We start from the raw sequence: 21,370 nt of genomic DNA on the forward strand, positions 1-21,370 counted from the left end.
CTCTTAGTGGAATTCCAGTCCAGTAGGAAGTTTTAAGTGGAATGTCAAGCTATGAAGCCAGAACCCTCTCCCAGGGGCAACAAACAGACCCTCTCAGGTACCCACTCCCATAACACGACACACTTATTTCTCCCTCAAGCAAACCTTAAGCCCTTGACCCTCACCTAATTGGGATCCCAGCATGCTGAACTCTTCCAGTAGGATCCTCTGGGCTCTTCCCAGCCTAAAAACCTTCCATCGTGAGTGAATCCAAGGATTTTCCCTCTCCAGTTCTCTGCTGAGCACCACCAAAAAACGGAACAGAAATTTGCAAACTGGGATACCATAATTTCGTGGTTTCCAACTTAGTGTGGGCTCTGACACAATTTTTTTAAACATGTCAGTTCCCTCTGTTTTCTCTCAGCAGCTTTTCTCAAGGCCACTCTCCTCAGGCCCTCTACCTGGTCCTGACACGGCACGATCTCCACAGACAACCCTTTCCCTCCCTTGACTCCATGGCAAGCACCCTCTGCAGGTCCCTGTCCCTCCTCTCTGAGCTTACCTAGGTCCACATCCAGCATTGCCTCCTGCCCTGGAGCTGGAGGTGCTCTCCTCCTCCTGTGCAAGACTGAACCCCTCCCAAACTCCCTCTGGCCTCTTCGGGACCCTGTGTCTGTGGTCAATATTGTACCCCCCAGACTTATCCCCATTCCTGGTACCTAGGAGCTGCTCTCAGCATTTACCAACCAGAGGACGCCCCTACTCCCTTCACTTCAAATTCACTCTCTCCTTCCCCTTAGCTATAGATGTGCTTAATGCGCTCACATCCTCAAAGAAAGTTCCCTCCTTTGACCCTGGATTTCCTCCTTACTCTCTCTTTTCTCAGCCAAATTTCCTTCTTTTTCTTTCCTTCCATCTTTCCTCCTTTTTTCTTCCCAAAGCCAAAATGTTATTTATTAATTTATAATGAAAAATACGGGAACTTCCCTGGTGGTCCAGTGATTAAGACTCTGTGCTCCCAATGCAGGGGGCGCGGATTCGACCCCTGGTCGGGGAACTAAGACCCCACATGCTGTGTGGCGTGGTCAGGAAATAAATTAATTAATAAATTAATTAATTTTTTAAAAAGAAAAAGAAAAATATGGCTGTCACCCGGACTGAAGTATGTGTGTACCTAGAAACAGCACAGTCTCTCTCTGTCGGCCAGAGCACAATGATCGGAAAGTTGCTGGGTAAACTCAGGTTCAGGGAGCCAAGTTTAGATGAAATCCCGGCTTTGTGCAAAGGTGGCCTATGTACCTGCAGCTGTTACTTCCTCAGTCTCCACCCACACCTTCAACCACTGCATTCTAGCTTCCACCTTCTTCCACTCTCCGGAAACCGCTTTCACTGAAATTACCAAGCAGTTCCTGACTGAAACTGCAGAGGAGATATTTTGGACTTAGATGTCCCCACAGGACACTTGTCACGCACCCTTCTGCCTTGGCTTTGGTTTCTACACCACGCCTCCTCCTTTTGCCTTGCCCATCGCGCCTTCTCAGCTCCTTCCTTAGCTCCCCCGCCTCTGCACCCTCCTGGCTAGTGTTTCCCCACCTTCCGCCCCTTTCCACACCATCTCTGGCCCCTCCGTCTCCTCTTACTCTCCACCGCCTTCTCGTCGTACCTGATCTGCTGCGAGAGCCTCCTTGCTTCCATCTGTTCTGAGAAACAGGAGGCAAGGTTCTATCTCTGAGTTTGAGGAGAGTGAGGGCATTACAGCTGGTGAAGGAGAGTGGGTGAGACCCTAGAGGCAGGATGTAGAGAGGGCTTGGGGGCTAAGTGGATACATGTGCCAAGCCCCCTGTCAGCTGGCCTCCTCCCACCGGGCTCAGCTGCCGAGGTACAGGCACAAAGCGGACCATTGGGTTTGCCCAACAGTGTGTGCCTGCCAGAGGGCAAGAGAGTTATTGAAACGGCTGCACCATGAAGCCCAAGCCTGAGCACAGGGAAGGGTAAATGGGCAAGTGGGAAGCAGCCAATGGACCTGAGGCCAAGGGAGGCTGAAGGTGCCACAAACTTCTGTGAAGCCTCTCGTGCCCCTGCACTGATTACTTCCTGCTTCACGCTACTTCTGTACCTTGGAAAGCTGTCTATCATCACACCCACACACACCACACACTTTACTGTAATCATCCATTTAAAAACTGTGAGCCCGGACTTCCCTGCTGGCGCAGTGGTTAAGAATCCACCTGCCAATGCAGGGGACACGGGTTTGAGTCCTGGTCTGGGAAGATCCCACATGCCGCGGAGCAACAAAGCCCATGCGCCGCAACTACTGAGCCTGCGCTCTAGAGCCCACGTGCCACAACTACTGAGCCCGCGTGACACAACTACTGAAGCCCACGTGCCTAGAGCCCGTGCTCCACAAGAGAAGCCACCGCAACAAGAAGCCCGCGCACCATGACAAAGAGTAGCCCCCGCTCGCCGCAACCAGAGAAAGCCCACATGCAGCAACGAAGACCCAACGCAGCCATAAATAAATAAATAAATAAATAAACAAATTTATTTAAAAAAAAAAAAAAAAACAAAACTATGAGCCCAGGCGTGGGACCTGTCTTTGTGGCTCCCGCACTAGCCTGGAACAAGACTCAGGGAGGTAAGGAAACTTGCTCAGCATCTCCTGGTTGGTCAAAGTGGAGCAAATTTCACACTTGCATGTGCCCTCAATCTGTGACCTCAGAGCACCACGGTCAGCCTCTGCCATGCCCCCATTAGTTCCTAATATGTTGTATACAATTTTTTTAGATGCAAGTAAAATGATCTTTGCGCAGTAAAGTTACAGCCATGGCATTTTAAAAATATTAATGATGTTTTATACTGTTCTAATTGTAAAGTCCCTTTAGTAGGTTTGAATAAATTAAAGTTACTTAAAATGGGGCAATGCAAACTTCATCTAAATTTAATCAAGATGAAAATAAATATATCTTCTAGGGAGTTAAAGAAGCCCTAACAAATGTTCTTTCATTAGTGAAATACCTGAAAAACTCTTTGATTGTCAGCTCCTAGAGGGCAGGAAGTGTGTTTGCTGAATTATTCTTATTTATCTATGAACCAGCACTGACTTTAATAAAGATGTAGCATTCACCAAGAGAATCAAGAAAACACTAAGTGCCGCTTTTGAGGAAATGCAGTACCATTTGTCTTATTATTGCAGTTTTAAAGCACTAATTTTGTGGTTAGCTTCCCATTATCCTGCTGCCATTTGACAAAAATGAAAAGGTAAGTTATTCTGCAAGATGAGCTCAGGATTCATTTTCACTCACAAAAAAAGGATCTTTTTAGTAGTTCACAAACAATATCTGACAATGGAGAGCATACCTTTTAAAGCACAACGGCAGGATATTTAATGCTTATTTTACTTCAGTATTGTGAATTTCAAGTAGAAATGATGTGGCGCATTTGTGAATTGGGTCACGATGTCAAATGCTGGAGGAGCCTGTAAAATCTGACTATCTCTAACATCTTAAATTACATTCTAATGGGCATATCTATACAGCCTAGTTTTCTGAATTCATCTTTGCTTGTCTCCTTTTTAAAACCACGGACAGGTTTCCAGGTATCCTGACCCTAAATTGGACAGAGAGGGGGAGAGGGTATGTATAGAGAGGGAGCACACTGGAAATATCGAGTCCCTAAAGAAACATTCATTTTGTGTTCTGTGGAACAGAAATAAGCTCCTAAAATCCACATCCTATAATCCTTACTACCTTCACCTTAGGCAAAGCTTACAAAATACCAGAAGGATGCCAATGACCCAATCCCCCATCAATTAAACTGGAAATATTTAATTATTTGGTAAAGGGTAAGGAATAGCCTCAAACATTTTCATCTGCTCCAAAAAAAATCAGGGTAACACTTCTAAATCAGAGATAGTCAGGGTGAAATATACCTATCTTTTTTTTTTAAGAAGTCCATAGCAACCCCTCCCTATCCATGGTTAGATTCACAATTGATTTATTATAAGCTGAGCCTGAGGAAAGAGGCAGACGACTGAAGGTATTAGAAATGTCACTGGTGATTTCCTCTTCTTTCCAATTAAAGGTATTGTCCTGTACACAGGGAAGTGAGTTTTTCATCTCAAGTACACAGTAGGGAGAAACAAACCTGAGAAAACTGTGATTGTTTTCATTAAGTATGGTTAACACAGGCAGCATATATTAGTGCAAAAGAAGAACAAAGGAAATGTATTTCCTTTCATAGTAGGGGAAAAACAAAGTGATATAGCAGTATGGACTGTAATAAGTTGATACATTTAATACAACGGAAAAGGAAACATACAGACCCATATGGAAAGAGAAGTCAGCTTGATACCAGGTTGATAGATCTAGCCAGGCTAACATAAGTTTCAGTGCTTTCTTAAGGCCTCACTAAAGAAGGTATTAAGTAGTCATATTTTTAAGACTATGTAAGGGAAACTCCAGCACTTTTTTTAAAAGCTAGTTTTATAGCCCAAAAATAAAAGTAAGTAAGGAATAATTATTAAACTAATTATGAGAAATGTATACAAAATTTAGAAAATGCAATTCAAAATTTAGGAGTGCAGTACCTTAGCAATATATGAAAACTAAATGTGTCAAAGGAAGGGATGTAAGTTGGAATAAAATATAAATTATACTGATTTCATAAATCCATCACTGTTTTGTTATCTAAGTCAAGTACAGATCCGTTCCTTCTAATAGTAAGAATTTATTTGCAGCCAAGTTTAAGGTTTCTTCAACAAATCTAACAGGATACAGTCCTGGTGGCTTTTTTCTTAAATACTGAAATATATACTTAAAGAAGAAGGAACAAGTCACCAGATAAATGAGGTCTTTATCTAAATATATCTACATATACTAACATACACACTCATATGTAATGTTTATTTGGTATACAGGACCAGTAATTGTTGGATACACCTCATTTATCCTCTTTCCTAGTCCCAACCTTAACTTCATTCATGAATTATTGAGCACTTAAACCCAGACATGAGCTAGGTTTCTTCAATAAAAATCAGTGAACTGCCAATAATTGAGGCAAGAGGAGCCAAGACTACAGCTGTATCCCTGGTTATTGAGGATAGCAGAAGGAAAAATGGGCAGAGTCCAATGAATTTACTTTAAGTGCAAGGGGGAATTTTGTCAGAGCAGTTGTTAAACTAGAGAAGACTATTGAAGGAAGCTTAGAAGTCTTCACAAGTATACTTAAAAGTGATTGTTTCTTCTGAGTACAAACATCTCAAAGTTACTCTTAGTATTTAAGTTGTTTGATTTTTCTATTCCTCTTTGTCCTTGCCATAGAAATTCAGCGAGATCCATTTGGGTCACAAAATGAGTATCCTCCAGCTGAGAGAAGATGCAACTTTCTTCCCTAATAGGCAAACCTTTCAAAGGAGGACATTTGAGGACTTTCCAATAATAAGATTGGAAACACAAGGTGATAATGTGACGTCAATAGCACATGCCTCACAGGCTCCTTCTGTGCCAGTGAAAAGTCAGCCATGAGGGGTTGGAAGGAGCATGTGGGTGTGAATGAAACAAGACTGGCAATGAGTAGATAACTGCTGAAGCTGGGTTATGGGCACGTGGGATTCATTATACTAGTCTCTCTCCTTTTTTCATAATCAAAAGGCTTCAAACAAAACCAAAGACAAAAAAAGTAAACCAAAATAATCAGAACCCCCAAATTATCAGGAAGAATGGGAGAGTAAATAGGAATAAAGGATCGGGATGGCATGAGTAACTACAACTCGCAGATAACAGAAAAACATTATTTTAGCCAATAACTTAAATCCCTTCCCTCAATGCACAGCATGGCTCCTACCTGGATCTATTCCCATTGCTTTACTCATCCAAATGGATTAACTGGGCTTTTACTTCGCCTGCCCTGTCTTTGATAGACTGGCTCCTAGTCAGGCAGCCCAAGGTGAAAGGAAAAGCCAAGGACCTGGATAAACCACAAGGTGTGCAATACCATCCATGAATATCAAAAACTGACAATCTAAACAATAGAAGGTTTGGTAGAAAAAGAGATGTGATAGGCCACTCATTTCCATCTTGAAATTTTACTCCACTAATCACTCAGAAAGTCACAGAAAGGTCAATTACTTCCCCATACACCGCTCTCTATAGAATGGTGTTCAATAAATGACTGTTAATTAGCTAAAATGGCATCCTTGGCTGAATCGTTCAGATACACACGGCCACCACTACCAAAGCCTGACTTGTCAATTTATGCCACAGTGAAAGTGTTCTGTAATAGATCCAACGTATGAGGCACGTTCTACCTGATATCCAAAGAAGACCATCAGCCACATAGCCAGCGTGACAGGAGAGGGACCGGTCAAAGGACTGGACGAAAGTCCACTTGTTCTTCTTGGGGCAATATCGCTCAACGGTCGGCAGAACCTGGCGCAGTTCATTTCTGCCCCCAGCCGCATAGAGGTACTCATCCATGGCTCCCAGAACGAAATGCTCCCGGCAGTTTTTCATGGGTGCGATCTCTGCCCAGGAATTACTGCGGGGGTCATAGCGACAGGCAGTCCTCACGGCACACGTCCGGCCGCTGGCATGCTCGACTTCCCCTCCTGCTACAAACAGGAAGTCCCCCATGACTGCCACACAATGGTGGCTCCTTCCCACGGGCATGGGAGCCAGCTCACTCCAGTTGGCAATGGCAGCTATGAGGGCATTCTCCTGATCCACAGGATTGAAGTACCGAAGTTCCTTGACTTTACAGACCTCACGCTTCTTCCCACCAATGATGTACAGAGTATCTGACTGGAAGCGCGGTTTGGTCCTGCGAGTCTGCCACACGGGCTGTGCGTAGATGCTCTGGTGGTACTCCAGGGCCTCGTTGACAAGTGCTGTTGCGGTTTCACTTGCCTGGACGAGGGGGTGGGACAGGGCAACTGTATGGAGAGTGTCCACATCCATCAGGCCAAAGCGGATGTACTGCAGGAGCTCATCCATGTACTGGTAATGGCAGCTGTGTTCCAACCACCTCACAGCTAGCTGAAACAGAGGCAGGGAGGTGGAGAGAGCACAAAGGTAAGAAAGCACCAAGGCAGTGTGGCACAGAGGCCGGCTGCCATGTATCCTTTCAGACTCTTAATAACACTTTTATTTTGTCTTACAAACCGTGGAACACTCAAACATTGTTATACCCAGTTGAGGGATTTTTTTTCCCTTTCTGCATCAGCAGAGACACAAAAGAACTCAAAACACTGTTGGAGAGATTAGGAACAATGTTAAGCAACACTGACAAGACTTAAAGGATCACCTGAGGTGAACAACAGTTACTTTTCAAAGAAGGAGAATACGGTTGTAAAACAACCTGTTCCCTTAGGTTTCATGCATAAGAGGCTTGGTCCACCCCACCACCAGGATATGTCAACGGTGAGCCATGTCATCAGTTCAAGCAACATATGTCAACCTGTGAGTCAAGGTGCTGTTATCAATACGAGTAATGTGAGAAAACATGTGATCATCTGAGACCACAGGGTGCACTTGAGAGAAAATCAATACGACACTAGTAGCAAGATTTAGAAAGAAAAAGGACTTTTTTCCCCCTTGCAACTTTTGTAGGTATATCAGTCAGGAAGCAAGAGAAGAAAAAGAAAGATTGCAACCTATCAATTTCTTTTGTTTTTTCTCAACTAGTTTTCATCTTGAAAACAGTTGTTGTTTGTATGTGTAAGATACGGGCAATTTGTTAGAGCCATTTTCATAAAAACAGGATACAGAGGAGATTATCTTTGTATTATGGACACAAGAGCAGAATGTAATCCTAACCTTTTTGATTAGGTCTAGATCTCTTTCAAGAAGGAAAGGGGTAAGAACTTTCGGCTACAGACAAATAGAATTTCTTAAAACTAAAGCAGGTGCATTAAGTCATAAGTAACAAAATTGAATAGCAGTTTAGAAAATAATATCAACAAAAAACCAATTCATGTTATGGAACACCTGAAGTAATTTAATTAATGTGACTTAATATTTAAGTTTGGCAAAGCTTTCCACACATCGGCATAGAGAAGTATATCTAATATCTCCAGTCAACATATTTGATAGAATTTATTGTTAGCAGTACCTATATTAAACTTGATCTCCTAAGCAATATAAATGTGGACCTGAAGCAATTAGCATAAAAAAGTAAAGAAAATACTGAATAATTCTGCTGTGTTTTACTTGCTTTCTGACCAGTGGAACTGGAGTTCTGGGCTTCCTTTTTCAGCTGATTCATTGCTGAAATTCCTCAGACCATTACTCCTTGACAAATGTGAGCTGGGTTTTCATCCTTGTGAAAAGGATCACTAAACTCTCTGAAGCATTAGATGATTTCAGGCTTTCAGAGTTTCTGTATCCACCTGACAAATGGCTCTAAAAGGCAAGGCATATTTGGGGCATGTCTTTTTAGTTTTCCAGATGAAGAGAATGTAGCAAGTGAATTTGCTTCCAATATATACTGACTTGCATCTCTAAATGAATAATGAGTGAAGAGAAATGGAAAAAGAATGTCACTGGTTGCCAGGTAGCCTACGGATGCCACGGAGGCAGACACAATGGAGGGCAGATGAGTGACACTCTGTGGCTGTTTTTCTAGAAACTAGTATTTTTTATTTAAATAAGATACTAACCTGATGAAAAAAAATTACCTGTGTATGGTAACACAGTAATAATCAAAGATAGTGCAGAAGAAAAATGTCACTCATCAATCACCAAGTCTCTGCCGGAAGTGGAGAGTTTTCCCACAGGCAACATCCTGGTTTTTCTCCACCCTAATTTTAGAAGTTTCAAGAGATGGGTTCCAATTAGAATTCTACAACTTAATAAATGATTTTCCATTCTTTGCCCACAGATCTTTCAAAAGTTTTCAGGGATAAAGTCATCCCACTCAAGGTTACTCCTTATGCACAAGGTAAAATTTTCTGAAACTTAATCTTTCATATTGCTCCTAATTTGAGTAATTCCAGAGGGTACTGCTTTGTTTTGTAACGAATTTCTTAGCATCCTGATATCCTAATGTTTCTGCATCTTGCATATGGATACTACAGGAAAACAGCATTGGAGAAAGAGCAAATAAACATTCATGTCTCTATAGCCTCTTTTTATAGCACAGTGCTGCCCATTTAATTACTTTTCTCCTTCCTCATAAATCAGTTCTTCCTATGTCCTAATCAATCTTCTAGCCCATCTCTTAACACTCTCTGATTTACTTTTATCTTTCTAGCAAACAGTGTCACTTACTGTATGAAAGATATACAAGCCACAACTAGACTCTGCCTTTAAGAAAATTTCTAAGGAATCAAACTAGCAGTGGAACAGTGACCACTGTGACCTATCTCTGATTCATTTCTGGCTTTCTGTCTACTTATCACCCCTTACGTCGCAATATCATGATGGTTTCCATGTTCAATTTCCCCAAATACTATGTATTACAGAATACTTTGTGAACATACATTTAGTTTGCATTTTCTGGGATAATGTTTATCTTATTTATTGCCAGTATGTCTAACTTCTCACATTTTTCATATAATTTTCACACATTTATTATTTATAAATATTTTCAGACTACACAAGTCATTCATACTTGTTGGGTTTATCTTTTCTCCAGATCAAAGGTAAATATAATTTACAATTCTGCCAACTTTGAACCAATCTCACCTGGATATAGTATTATTTACAGATTTAAATCCAGTGCTTCTCAAACCTAACATGTGCATGAATTACCTGGTGTTTCTGGGCAAAATGCAGATTTTGATTCAATAGGGAGGAGGAGGAGGAGGGTTGCAAGTCTGCATTTCTAACAATCTCCCAGGCGATGCATATGCTGCTAGCCCATGGACCACGTTTTGAGTAGGAAGGTTGTAGACAGATTCCCATTTATGAGACTGTAAATTGCTGCTTTATAAGAGTAAACTAAGTCTGTTGTTTCAAATTTTAAAAGGCTTAAATTAAATGAAGTGTAAGTAGGATGCTTTAGTAAAGATATAGGGCATGTGTAGCTAATACCATAGGTAAGACAGCGTATTTCCTTTGTAGTAAGATATGGGTAAGCTCTCACTATGGGTAAGACAGCATATTTTGAGACCTTGGCTCTATAAATCAACGGCTGATCCTGATAGCATAAAAGTAAGTCATATAAAAACTCTGTGCAGTTTTGCTTTTGCAATAATACATAAACAAAAGTAAAAGTGTTACTGTACTCAGTTTTTACTTTGGTGAAAATATAAGAGAGAAAAATCACTGAAATCATGGATAACTCTTACTTATCCAAATAATGGAAGAAATGTCAAAGAAAATCCAAAACAATGGGCTACCTCAAAAACACTTCTACACCGTGAACCTCACCAGAGCACTATCCATTGCCACGCTGAATTAAGGGCAAGGTGGTAGAGGCAACCCTGGAGCCCATTTTAAGAGGTTTAGAAACTACAGTAAACAGAAGGCTGATTCATCATCAGGGCATCATGGAACACAAAGACCACAGCTAGCTTTGTAGTGTATTTTGGGGCTTAATGTTTGAAAATGTTTATTCTGGGAACTTTTGGCTTTTAATGATACTACACTTAGAAAGCATAACCCAGGGAAGGCTAAAATCCTATTCTATCATACTTATTCTGGCACACTGACATCCCCATCACCCTAAACTCTAGAATATTTTAATTGGGTGGGGGGGGAATGGAGCATATAGTGAAAGTTTTATCTCAGACTCTTTAGGTGACAAAGCCAGCAACAGCGGAAAAGAATTCAAGGATTCAGTCTGGGGGGGACAGATCAAAGAGTACTTAGGAAACAGGGCAATTAGGCAAGATGTTTCCTAAACCATCTGAAACACAGGGACTGTCATCTCCAAAGACTACAGGAGATCTCCCAAGCACCCTACCTAACCCAATCTAGTACACCTTACCCTGATGGAGAATTGTTCCTTCCTAAAAGGAGCATTGGCTACAGCTTATTCCAACGTCAACTCATCTTATCCTCAGATTCTTGATAAGAACAGTGTCTGGCACGTAGTATGTTAAACATAATTGTTGAATAATGGAAAATCCTTTATAACTATTCTTAGGCTATTTGTCATATTTCTCTTGAACCAACAACATCAGTTCCTTAATATATTTATTTATCTATCTATCACAGTCTTCAATTTCCTATTTTATTATCTCATCTTTGTGGCTTTCCTATAAAGCCCTTATAAGCTCACAAAACTCCCCACGGCAGCATGCAATGTACTGGACTTACTTATATAAGGCACTTGTTTTACTCCCTCCATAACTGGTGCTGGTCACCTCTATTTGACATTCTTGGCAATGCAATGAACATCGTAATCTGTTAATCCCTCAAATATAAAGTATTAGGGCAAGAAGAAACTTTAGAGTACTTTTGGTTCAAGCTTCTCAATTTTACTAGTAGAAATTAAATCCAGACAAGCTATTTGACTTACTGCAAGTCATGCAGCTGATTAATGGAAAAGCTGGAACCAGAAATCCAGTTTTTAAGTTATATAATGTGTTCTTCTATTATATCATATCATCATTATTTTTCCATCAATAATTATTTTAAGGTAGAATCCAGGCACTCAAAACCAAATGCACTCAAAACCAAACTTAATGTCCATATTGTCTAAATTAGAAAAATAAAGTCTGTTTTTTAAACATGTATACTTTGCTTCTAGATAGGTGACAATATTTTTCAATGAGTCTCATTTATGGATTACTTTTGCATAAAAACCATGCATTTAATTGTATGGATTAAAGAGTTTGTAAGTAAAGAATAAGTCTTTAGGGGAAACGGCATCCTTTGAGTATTGAATTATTGTTTCACTTTTTATGGGAATATGTATTTTAACTCTAGGTCATTACTTGTTAACTAAACCTGGCTCAAAAATATATGGAAAATAATCCCTTCCTTTTAGTGTTCTCAGTGTATCCCCACTGATTGCTATTCTGTGAATAGAATATATAATATATAATACTAAATATAAAAGCATATAATTTTAAATTATGCAAAATTTTCTCTAATTCAATTAAAATATATAATCTACTCATATGTATTTCAGAAATATGTCAATTATATGAACGAATGTTACATTCCTAATATTATAAGCCCTCAAGTTATGATCCAAATTCCTTTACTGTTCTCGCTCAAACACACCCAGATAGAAGCTGCTGTTTTAAAATCTACCTCTGCTTATATATGTCCATACATATGTGTACTACCCAACGTGACTCCGAAGCAATGCCGAAACAATAAGAAATTTTACACTCACATATTTCCTGGAAAATATATGAATTATGAAGTCATCTCAAATCCAAGAATACACATTAATGCACTCTTCCATAAAACTGCCTTTATATCTTGCAAACATATATTAAAAATGCCCTTTACAAAAGCAGTTCTCATCAGATGAGTGATCAAATGTCTTTAACTAACGCTGACAAAAGATAAAGCTCTTACAACATTGTTGAAAAGCAGTAGCTATTTCTTTCTCTTGGTTCACAAGAATTCGTTTTCACTGAAGAGGATATTCTCATCACAGAATTCCTCAGCCAGAGCTGAATAAGCAAGAACTGGTATTTTTGCCCACAGTCTGATTCTGCCCCCTTGGCCCGGGGCAGCTATAATTATTCTCCTATTTTAAAACCTGGTTGCAGACAGCTTTGCTGAAGGGGCAAACTGAGCCCCGCCTTTTGCAGGAGCCCATGCTGTGAAGGCACAAGTGTCTATATCCTTGCCAGTCCTGTCATCCCACTGAGATAAGCCAGGGCACCAGTCTCCCTTCAGTGCCCAAAAGGCAGCACAAATTCCACAGTTCTGCAAATTCAGAAAGGAACAAAGGAAGGGCACAGGAACAAATCCGCAACCACCTGGCATTCCGGAAGCTCCTGAAGCTGATGTTAAAGAGCACTTGGGCAGCAAGGAGTGGGGAGCCATAAGAGAATGTTTTAATAGAATGAATGACAATGCATAGACAGAATTTTTCCTTTCCAAACAGAGGATCAAGGATGCTCACCATCTTCTAATCCATGTCCTCAAAGGGAAGTTGCACTGACTATTATATATTGCATTCAAGTACACTATCTCGTATATTATTTTATAATGCCTTAAATTCAAATAAACGTAAACATAAAACTTTAGCAAGATACCCTTTTAATATTATAAAGTTTCTTTAGATGGTAAACGTGGAAAGTTTCCCTCCTGTATGTGAACAGGTGTTGAGACTTGCCATGTTAAACTACTGATACATAGAATCTCATTTCTTTAACGTGAGTCATGTTAAAGCTCTAAATAGTGACATATTAAACCAGAATAATGACTGACATAGAAAGTTCGTATTAATAAAAAGTGCACAAAATTTTATAGCCCTATTCTCTTCTTTGAGACCAAATGAAAGATTTCTGTTCAAAAAGGCAACATTCCTATCTAAAGACACCAGAAACTAGGAACATAAGATCAGGGTATGTTGCTCTACCAGAACAGTGAAAATGGTACCATGGAGGAATATTAAAAATTATAACAGTGCTCACTTGAGTGCTGTAATTAAAACTGTGTCAACATTTTGCTTGTAAAACAGATTTTTCAAGGGAGGTTGTACATTAACCATTATAGCTGACTACAAACTTATATAAGACACATAGGCTATTTTCTCCTCTAACAAATATATTTCAATAGAATCAAATCTGATGCGGTCCCAGGTTCATATAATGTCAGAAAAAAAGACCTGACAGATTTTAAAAAGAATATTCAGCTTAGTAGATATGATAATAACACATATTCTTTCATTGTTCATTTAAAACTTTATGAAGCTGAAAGACTGACAGATGCTTTTATTTTCACCTTTAGCAAAAAATTTGTGCTTGATAATACTCTGGTTTCTCTTCAGATTGTATAAATCTTTTGCCTTTTACTAAAGATTTCCGTGGAAAAGAACAGTTGTGAGGGGTTTTTTTAGGGGTTTAAAAAAAAAACCATGATGTATACAACTTACCCTCAAATGGCTCAGGAAAAAAAAAGCACACATGTGCACGCATGCTCTCTCTCTCTCTCTCTCTCTCTGTTTAGATATCTATCTATTCTCCTACTGCATATATCTACAGATATTTATAGATAGATAGATATCTAGAGAGTGAGACAGAGACAGAGAACATATGATAAAGCAAACGAAGTAATTTGCTTAAGAAATGAGCAAATCATACGGGTGTTCTTTACTGTTCTTATTCTTGCAACTTTTCTATAAGTTTGAAATTATTTTTAAATAGAAAATTGAAAGAACAAAAAAAGTGCTGATAACCATCTTTAATACATATTTTTTTTCAAAAAAATACATACTGCCAAGCATCAAAAGCAAGAGCCCTTGCAACCAAGGATGTCTCTTTCCCGTAGACAGCGATAAACACATAGCGATAAACACACAGGAAACACAAGGAAACCTGCCCTGAGGCATGCCACATTTAAGTTCCAGGTATTTGTGAGGGCAAATGCAAGTGACCTGAGTTGGTTCAGTCGTATAACACAAGGCGATCTTTTAAAAGGTAAATTGTGTATCAAGATGAAGAGAAAACAAAGATAGGAAAAGAGATGAGGTTAGTATACTGTCATGTCTTTTCCACCTCGAGAATTGGCCACCAATTTGAGCTGATCTTTGAAAAGTCAATACAAAGAACAGCAAGAGTATGTAGTCGACACTGGACCAGTCATTTGGCTTCTCATCTGTAAAACGAGTAAGTTGATGAGAGAGTCTCTTTTATCTCTCGGATGTATGTCACTTACAGATCCACCAAAAAGTAATATTTTAAAGTAGAATCCTCATATACACACTACTATATATAAAATAGATAACCAACAAGGACCTACTGTATAGCATAGGGAACTATACTCAATATTTTGTAATAACGTGTAAGGAAAAAGAATCTGAAAAAGAATATATACATATATATGTATGTATGTATAACTGAATCACTTTGCTGTACACCTGAAACTAACACAACATTGTAAATCAACTATACCTAAAAAAATAATAATAAAATTTTTAAATTAAAAGTTTGAAAACTTAAAAAAAAAAAACCATAAAGTAGAATCCTCCAACATTCCTACAGGTGGGAGAGACAATAAAAATTAATCACTGTGTCTAGTATCCAAGTCACAGATTTCTATAGCACAAATAGCTTTTATAAATCTCTTTTCAGAAAAACAAAGTGATGGTTTTTTTGTCTGTAATTCTGAACTCAACAGAAATATACAAGTGTGTGGCATGTGAAAGTGCATGTGTACACAGGTTCACATAAAAATAAAATAATCTCAGCCAAAGAACACGCATTTCAAGTTTGTAAGTGACTGCTTCAAGGTACTATTTATTTAAAATCCCAGAACGTGATTTTATTTAGAAATGAAAATATTTAGTAAACTATTCACATGAAATTTTACCTCAAGACAGTCTTTAAATACACCACCCCCATATCTGGAATATACAAAGCTTTTTATATAGGAAGAATGTCCGACAGGACAAGAAAAACAATCAATGTCACCTATGCCAAAGATGCTGCAGGGAAAATGGAACCTATTCCTGGTCTCCTCACACTTGAGCAAAATACAGGAACAATTAGAAATAGCTTCCTATAATTGCCTCCAATGGTCTCTGAACCAAAAGATAATACTCATTCATCTAATCATTGATAGCATCAGAGTATCATTTGAGGCTAGACTGATGGGTGAGACTTCTAAGTAAGATATTAGTGATGCATATTTATATATGACGATCTTCTGGGTATAAAAGGTAATGCGGTCAGTGAGATATTAAGCTTATATTGTCAGAACAACACAGGAAAATCAGAGAAAACCAATTTGGTCAATAGAAGAAAACCCTGCTGTATCCCACTGGCAACAGGGCGTAGAAGTGACCCTAGCTGGGTCACACCACTTCACGTTATTTTCCAGCTACTGCATGCATTGAGGATGCATTATCAGGGTGAAGTCAACTGAAAGGACAGGGAAATCCTGATGCTCTTTTCTACCGCTAATTGGTACATGCCCATAGAGGTGCATATGACACAATGAAAAGGAGACAAGACTTGATATCAAAAGACCTGTTTCTGTAACTTAACACATTTGAGCATTTATGAAAAACACAAATATACTGAGGCTCAGTTTCATCACCTGTAAAACAAAGATGATGTTGTTTACATCATAGGGTCTACATAGGATTGAATGAGATAACATGTGAAAGTGCTTGGTAAACTATGACATTTAGACAATAAACAGAATTAATATGATGGCAATGCACCACCAAGAGATGGAGCTAATCCTCAACTCAATTATCCTTCTGAATTCATGATAAAGCCAGCACAGACAATTCTTATACAACACAATATTGTGCAATATTGACACAAATTTTGAGAGATCTCTGTAGTTGATAAGGAATTTGCTACACAGTATTAAATACTTCACATGCTATAAACTGATAATAAAAGCATGGCAGATAATCTGTTGCAGATTACAAACTAGCCCTTATGATAAGCCTATTTCCACACCAATGAATTCAGTATTCTAACCCAGTTATTAAAGGTATGTGGCCTTGTTAAACCCCAGTCAGAGAAACATGAATGAATGAAAAGAGAGACACAGACATAAACCTACTTGTCTCTGCATAACACTCAGTATATATTCACTTTCTTTACTTGGCTTGAGTGTCCCATTAAAAATATTTGAACTCATGTCCATCAGTTCCTTCAAATCTCAACTCAGTTAACTTAGTGGCAAGGAAAAATATATATAAACTAAGCTATCTGGCTTGAGAAAACTAAAATAACGATTGATTGAGTTGATTACTTTCTTCCTGTTTTGTTGCTCTGGGGTAAATGATATAATCATGAATCTTTTCTTTTAGTTTTTTCATTCATCCACTCCTCAATTTCTTATTGAGTGCCCAATATCTGTCAGGAACTTACTTGGTGAGAAAGAAGATCCTCATTGGTACACATATATACAGTCTTACTTGCCATTCACTTTCAAGCTCTGTTAATACCATGAAGCTCAAGCCTTACTCTTAACCTCAAGTGTCTTAACATATCCCTGTAAAATATACTCAGGGAGTATGAAATTAGGGGAAGAAAAATCCTACAAGTTTGGAAGATTCAGTCTATTGTAGGCAGATTTTCAGACACAAGCAAAAACCATCTTTTTATGTTTCCATTTCCCTCATGGGTGTTTTAAATATTGCTGGTACATTTTTAAACTTTATAGTTTTTTTAAAAAGCTGTTTAATTTGTAAGCATGCCCTGGAGCATCCTGGGGGCATCAAGCCTTTGAATATTTCTTTATAAACTGATTCAATAATAATGAACCAATTACAGGTTCACTGGCACATACACTCCCCACCTGAAATGAAACCTTTAATGACCAAAAGGAGCTCACAGGCTCAAGCAGCTGCCCCAGGTCACAGATACAGAGATAGTCAAATCCCTCAAACAAGTGGTACTGTGATGAATTTAGATGTTCAGGAAGTACCTATGCTGCATTTCAGGGTTAATGTTGGCAGCCTTCAAGTAAAAAGAAAAGAATCCTCAAAGGTCACTTTCAACGTTAATTTAGAGCTACAGAGTACAGTGATTGGAGTGGGGAACCCAGTACCTGAAGCCCATGACTAAACACGGTCAGGGGCCAGACTCTACTATCAAGGGGATGGAGCTGGTGGGCTGCGGTGCCAGGGCCTACACCCTCAGTGAGTTGCAAAGAACACACATAAATGCCATGCCGACCACTGACCTCCTTCACTATGTGAATTTCACCCTGCCTACTGATGCCTGAAAAGAACACTTCACACTGCGTTCTCCAACTTCATTTCATCACCCTATAAATAAGTGGGGAACGCTGAATCCTCTATTCGCACCTTGAAGCACCTTTGAGTATAATATACAAGTGATATTTCTGTCAAAGAAGATACATTTTTTTAGCACAACGATGACATATTTTTGAGTGGGGGAAGTGGCTTAGAGAGCCAATTTATAATAGTCGTGTACGGAAAATGGGTATGTGGGCAGACAGGCCCAGTGCAGGAGAACCAGTGGCTTGACAATCTCAGAAGACCTGTGAGCGGGGAAGGGGCTGCAATGGGTGAGGGAAGGAGTACTAGAAGGTAGTAGCCGTTCCAAAGGCTGTCCGGTGAGGAGGAGCGTGTCTCAGTCCCAGGGCCAGGCACCCAGAAGGAAATCTGTGGGAATTATGAGAAATCACAGATCCAAGACATCTTCATAAGGTTAGGAGGAACAATGTGTTGGAACCTTGAAGGCGGAGACAGAAGGGTTGAAGAGGAAAGAGAAACTGGGTCCAATGACTGCCAGCCCTGCGAGCAGAGGAAATGCCAGCCCAGGCCGGGAGATGAGGTGTGAGACACTCTGAGGACCCTCTGAAGGGGGACATCACTGCTGAGGGGATGCAGTTTCAGTGAACGGAGTCAGCGTGAGAGCACAGTTCTGGGAATGTGGTGGAGAGCTTATGAGGACATAAGGGAAAGTCCTTGGTTTTTGGATATCAGTTTTCCACAACAGGTAAAGGGTTCAACAGGTTGGGGGAAGGCAGAAACCCAGTCAGGCTTGGACAAAAAACAGTTTGAAAGAATGAATTATACTTCAAGAAGAAATTCTTTTCGTAAGTCTCATTAATTTGTAAACAAACATAGTGAATCTAAAAATAAAATATAGATACCACTGTGACAAGTCACACTATTTTTTAAATACCGAAAAAATCTCTCTTGATTGACTGATACATTTCACCCCTATTTAACTTTTTACTCCCCATTGCTGGAATAAAAACAAGACATAACTAATCAGTAACTTTACTAAGCATCCCTGAGGGTGATTTTATGCATGCTATCCAGAGAGCTAAACAAAAATCATCATTTGTGGTCTAGTGCAGTGAAGAATCTGGTGAGACTACACATATATATGCACAATCCTATTCGCATATCTTTTAAAATATTTTAAACAGCACTGTTGCTTAAATAAGGGCTGCATTAAAACAGTAACTGGATTCAATGACAATTCATTTTTTGAGCCTCTTCACGTGAGACTGAATTATCGCTTAATGACTCTCTTTACCATTCAAAAACGAATAGCTTTTTTTTTTAAAGCAAGAAATAAATAGTGTGAAAATAGAACACTTGAAATAAAATTATAATCATTATGATGCTGTCACTTTAACATCTATAGACTTAATTGTTTTACAATTGACATGTGAGAAAAAACGTCCAAGGCTAGGTAGAAATATGCTGCTGAATGTTCACTGGGGGAAAAAAACCTGAAGACAACACAAATGAAAAAGCAGAACAATGATTCTGGCTCTTAGGTGCCTAATCTAGGAGACCACTATGCACAGCTTGGAGACAGAATTAAAGGTTTCCTTTATTTCTTCTTTTCCTTTATTTTTCTTTTTAAAAGGTATGCATAAAAGAAGATTGTAATGAGCTACACATTGTAAAGACCAGCACTATTAGGTGCCTGCATCTTTTTTACCCTATGCTTCAAAAAGCAACAAGATTAGGCGCTGGGATTATACAAATTGAAATTTGCAACTCTTAATAACCTTCGTACTCCTGCAGACAAATATCTGTCTCCCTGGCTCAACCCCTCCCCCATGCTTCCCAAGAAGGGAAAAGGAGTCAGATGTTGCCCTTGGAAACAAGAATTCATCAAACTATTCCGAGACATGCTGCTGAGAGAAACATAAGGAGAATGGAGCCTTCAGTTCCATATATGCGCCCATTTTGAATTTACTAGCTTTGCTGGTTGGTGTAAGAAACAGGGCAGAACAACTGCGGGAGCTGCGGCATTAGCAAACTGGCCAGAGTATCCCTGTCGTTTATACTTCCCCACTGCACAACCGGGATGGAAACATTTGCTCTATTGGAAGGCAGTGATAAGGATGGATTTTTAAAGTTTCCATTTTTAAGTGAAAATGAAAGAAAAATGCTCTTCTAGATGTGTTGTGCCTTTGAGCTCCATTTGAAAAAAGAAAAAAAAAAAAAAGGCAGAGAAAGCTGCTGTGAAGGTCACCGAGTGAAAGAACTTCCTCAGGGCACAGAATAAATTAAATCCCAAGGAAAAAATAAAATGTGATTTCCAGAGTGTGAGGCACAAACTCCAAATGACAATGATTGACAGCCAAACTATATCCGTGCAATATCCAAGACTGCACGTTCTCATTTACCTCAGTGTAGCCAGCAAGCGCCCATTAAACATCCGTCTGATGCCCAAATTAACCTTCTTGGCAAACTGAAAGAGGCACAAACTATCATAATCAACCTTTCATTATCACAGCAGCCTCTAGTTAAAGGGTCAGAATAATTGTGCCATCAGAGCCTTGATTGTTTTCAATCAACAGACGGCTGGAGTGACAGCTCGGTGATGGAGGGGTCTGATGAAACCGCACCAGGCCTAATCAGAGCAGATGAAAGGAAGGCATGATTGGTGCAAATGCACAGTCGTGCCTCTCCTTTTCATTTACAATCTGAAATTACTCTTAAATCTGTGGGGCTTTTTCCCCCTCCCTTATGAGTACCACTGAAAGAATGTTTGACTTATTATGAGTTCTGACGGTGCAGAGTTATAAAACACAGGTAGGGTTATCAGCTGAGGCTTCAAGTGGGTCTTCAGCATAATTCTAACCAATTCACTCTTGAAAAGCACAAAATGACTAAAAAGGCTTCCAATGACCTAACCTCTCAGTGCTGTTTGATTAACAGACCCATTTATTCCGCTGGCATTCTAAATGATGAGAAGATAAAACCGAGGGCAGAAATACCCTGTAAATGTGTTCTCTCAACCCCTCTGCTCTGCTTACTTCAGTACTAGTTCCTCTGCCCCAAATCCTTACTGTTCTCGAAGAACACCCCATTAAGACCTCAAAGGAGCTCATCCATCAGAGGGTATGGATCAAATAAGGGTGGTTTTGAGTTAAGAACATGAAGCTATACTGGAAACCACAGGGGCAGGAAAGACTGGAACCCCCCAACCCTATGCTGATATCAAGAAGAATATTCGGGGAAAAGGAATAAAAATTTCTGTGATAGGCCAGGCTAAATTTGGCATAAAAGGGATTTGGAGAAAATTGAGACAATATACAGCTGCATTCATAGAGCAACAATCCAGACTACAGACATTAATATCTTTAAAAAATTGATGATGAATGAAATATACACTTGGAGTAGCAAAAATAAGTTCCTAACTTCTATTTTCTTCCTTAATCTTGGGATCGACCAGCCAATAATGAGAGTAATTATGATTCAGGTCAGTGTTGCAAAACAAAGGAAAGTTTTTTAGCTGCAAAAATTAATATGCATGCAACCTGTGGTGTGCGTGTGTGTGTGTGTATGTGTGTGTGTG

General features: G+C 39.4%; 1 protein-coding gene and 1 pseudogene across 7 annotated transcripts in view; one reads left to right on the forward strand and one right to left on the reverse strand.

The window, feature by feature from the left end:
* The window catches only part of KLHL32 (kelch like family member 32), a 230,963-nt gene that overhangs the window by 44,850 nt on the left and 164,743 nt on the right, over positions 1-21,370 (reverse strand). For 5 of the 7 annotated variants that reach the window (XM_059941554.1, XM_059941555.1, XM_059941558.1 and 2 more), the window contains one exon: positions 6,284-7,010. The exons of the other annotated variants lie outside the window; for them this stretch is intronic. In XM_059941554.1, coding sequence (XP_059797537.1) covers positions 6,284-7,010 — 727 coding nt within the window. The remainder of the gene's footprint in view (positions 1-6,283; positions 7,011-21,370) is intronic. 7 annotated transcript variants of the gene reach the window in all.
* Positions 13,859-13,967, forward strand: LOC132376467 (U5 spliceosomal RNA; annotated as a pseudogene).

Source organism: Balaenoptera ricei, chromosome 12, assembly GCF_028023285.1.
Source record: "Balaenoptera ricei isolate mBalRic1 chromosome 12, mBalRic1.hap2, whole genome shotgun sequence".
NCBI lineage: Eukaryota > Metazoa > Chordata > Mammalia > Artiodactyla > Balaenopteridae > Balaenoptera > Balaenoptera ricei.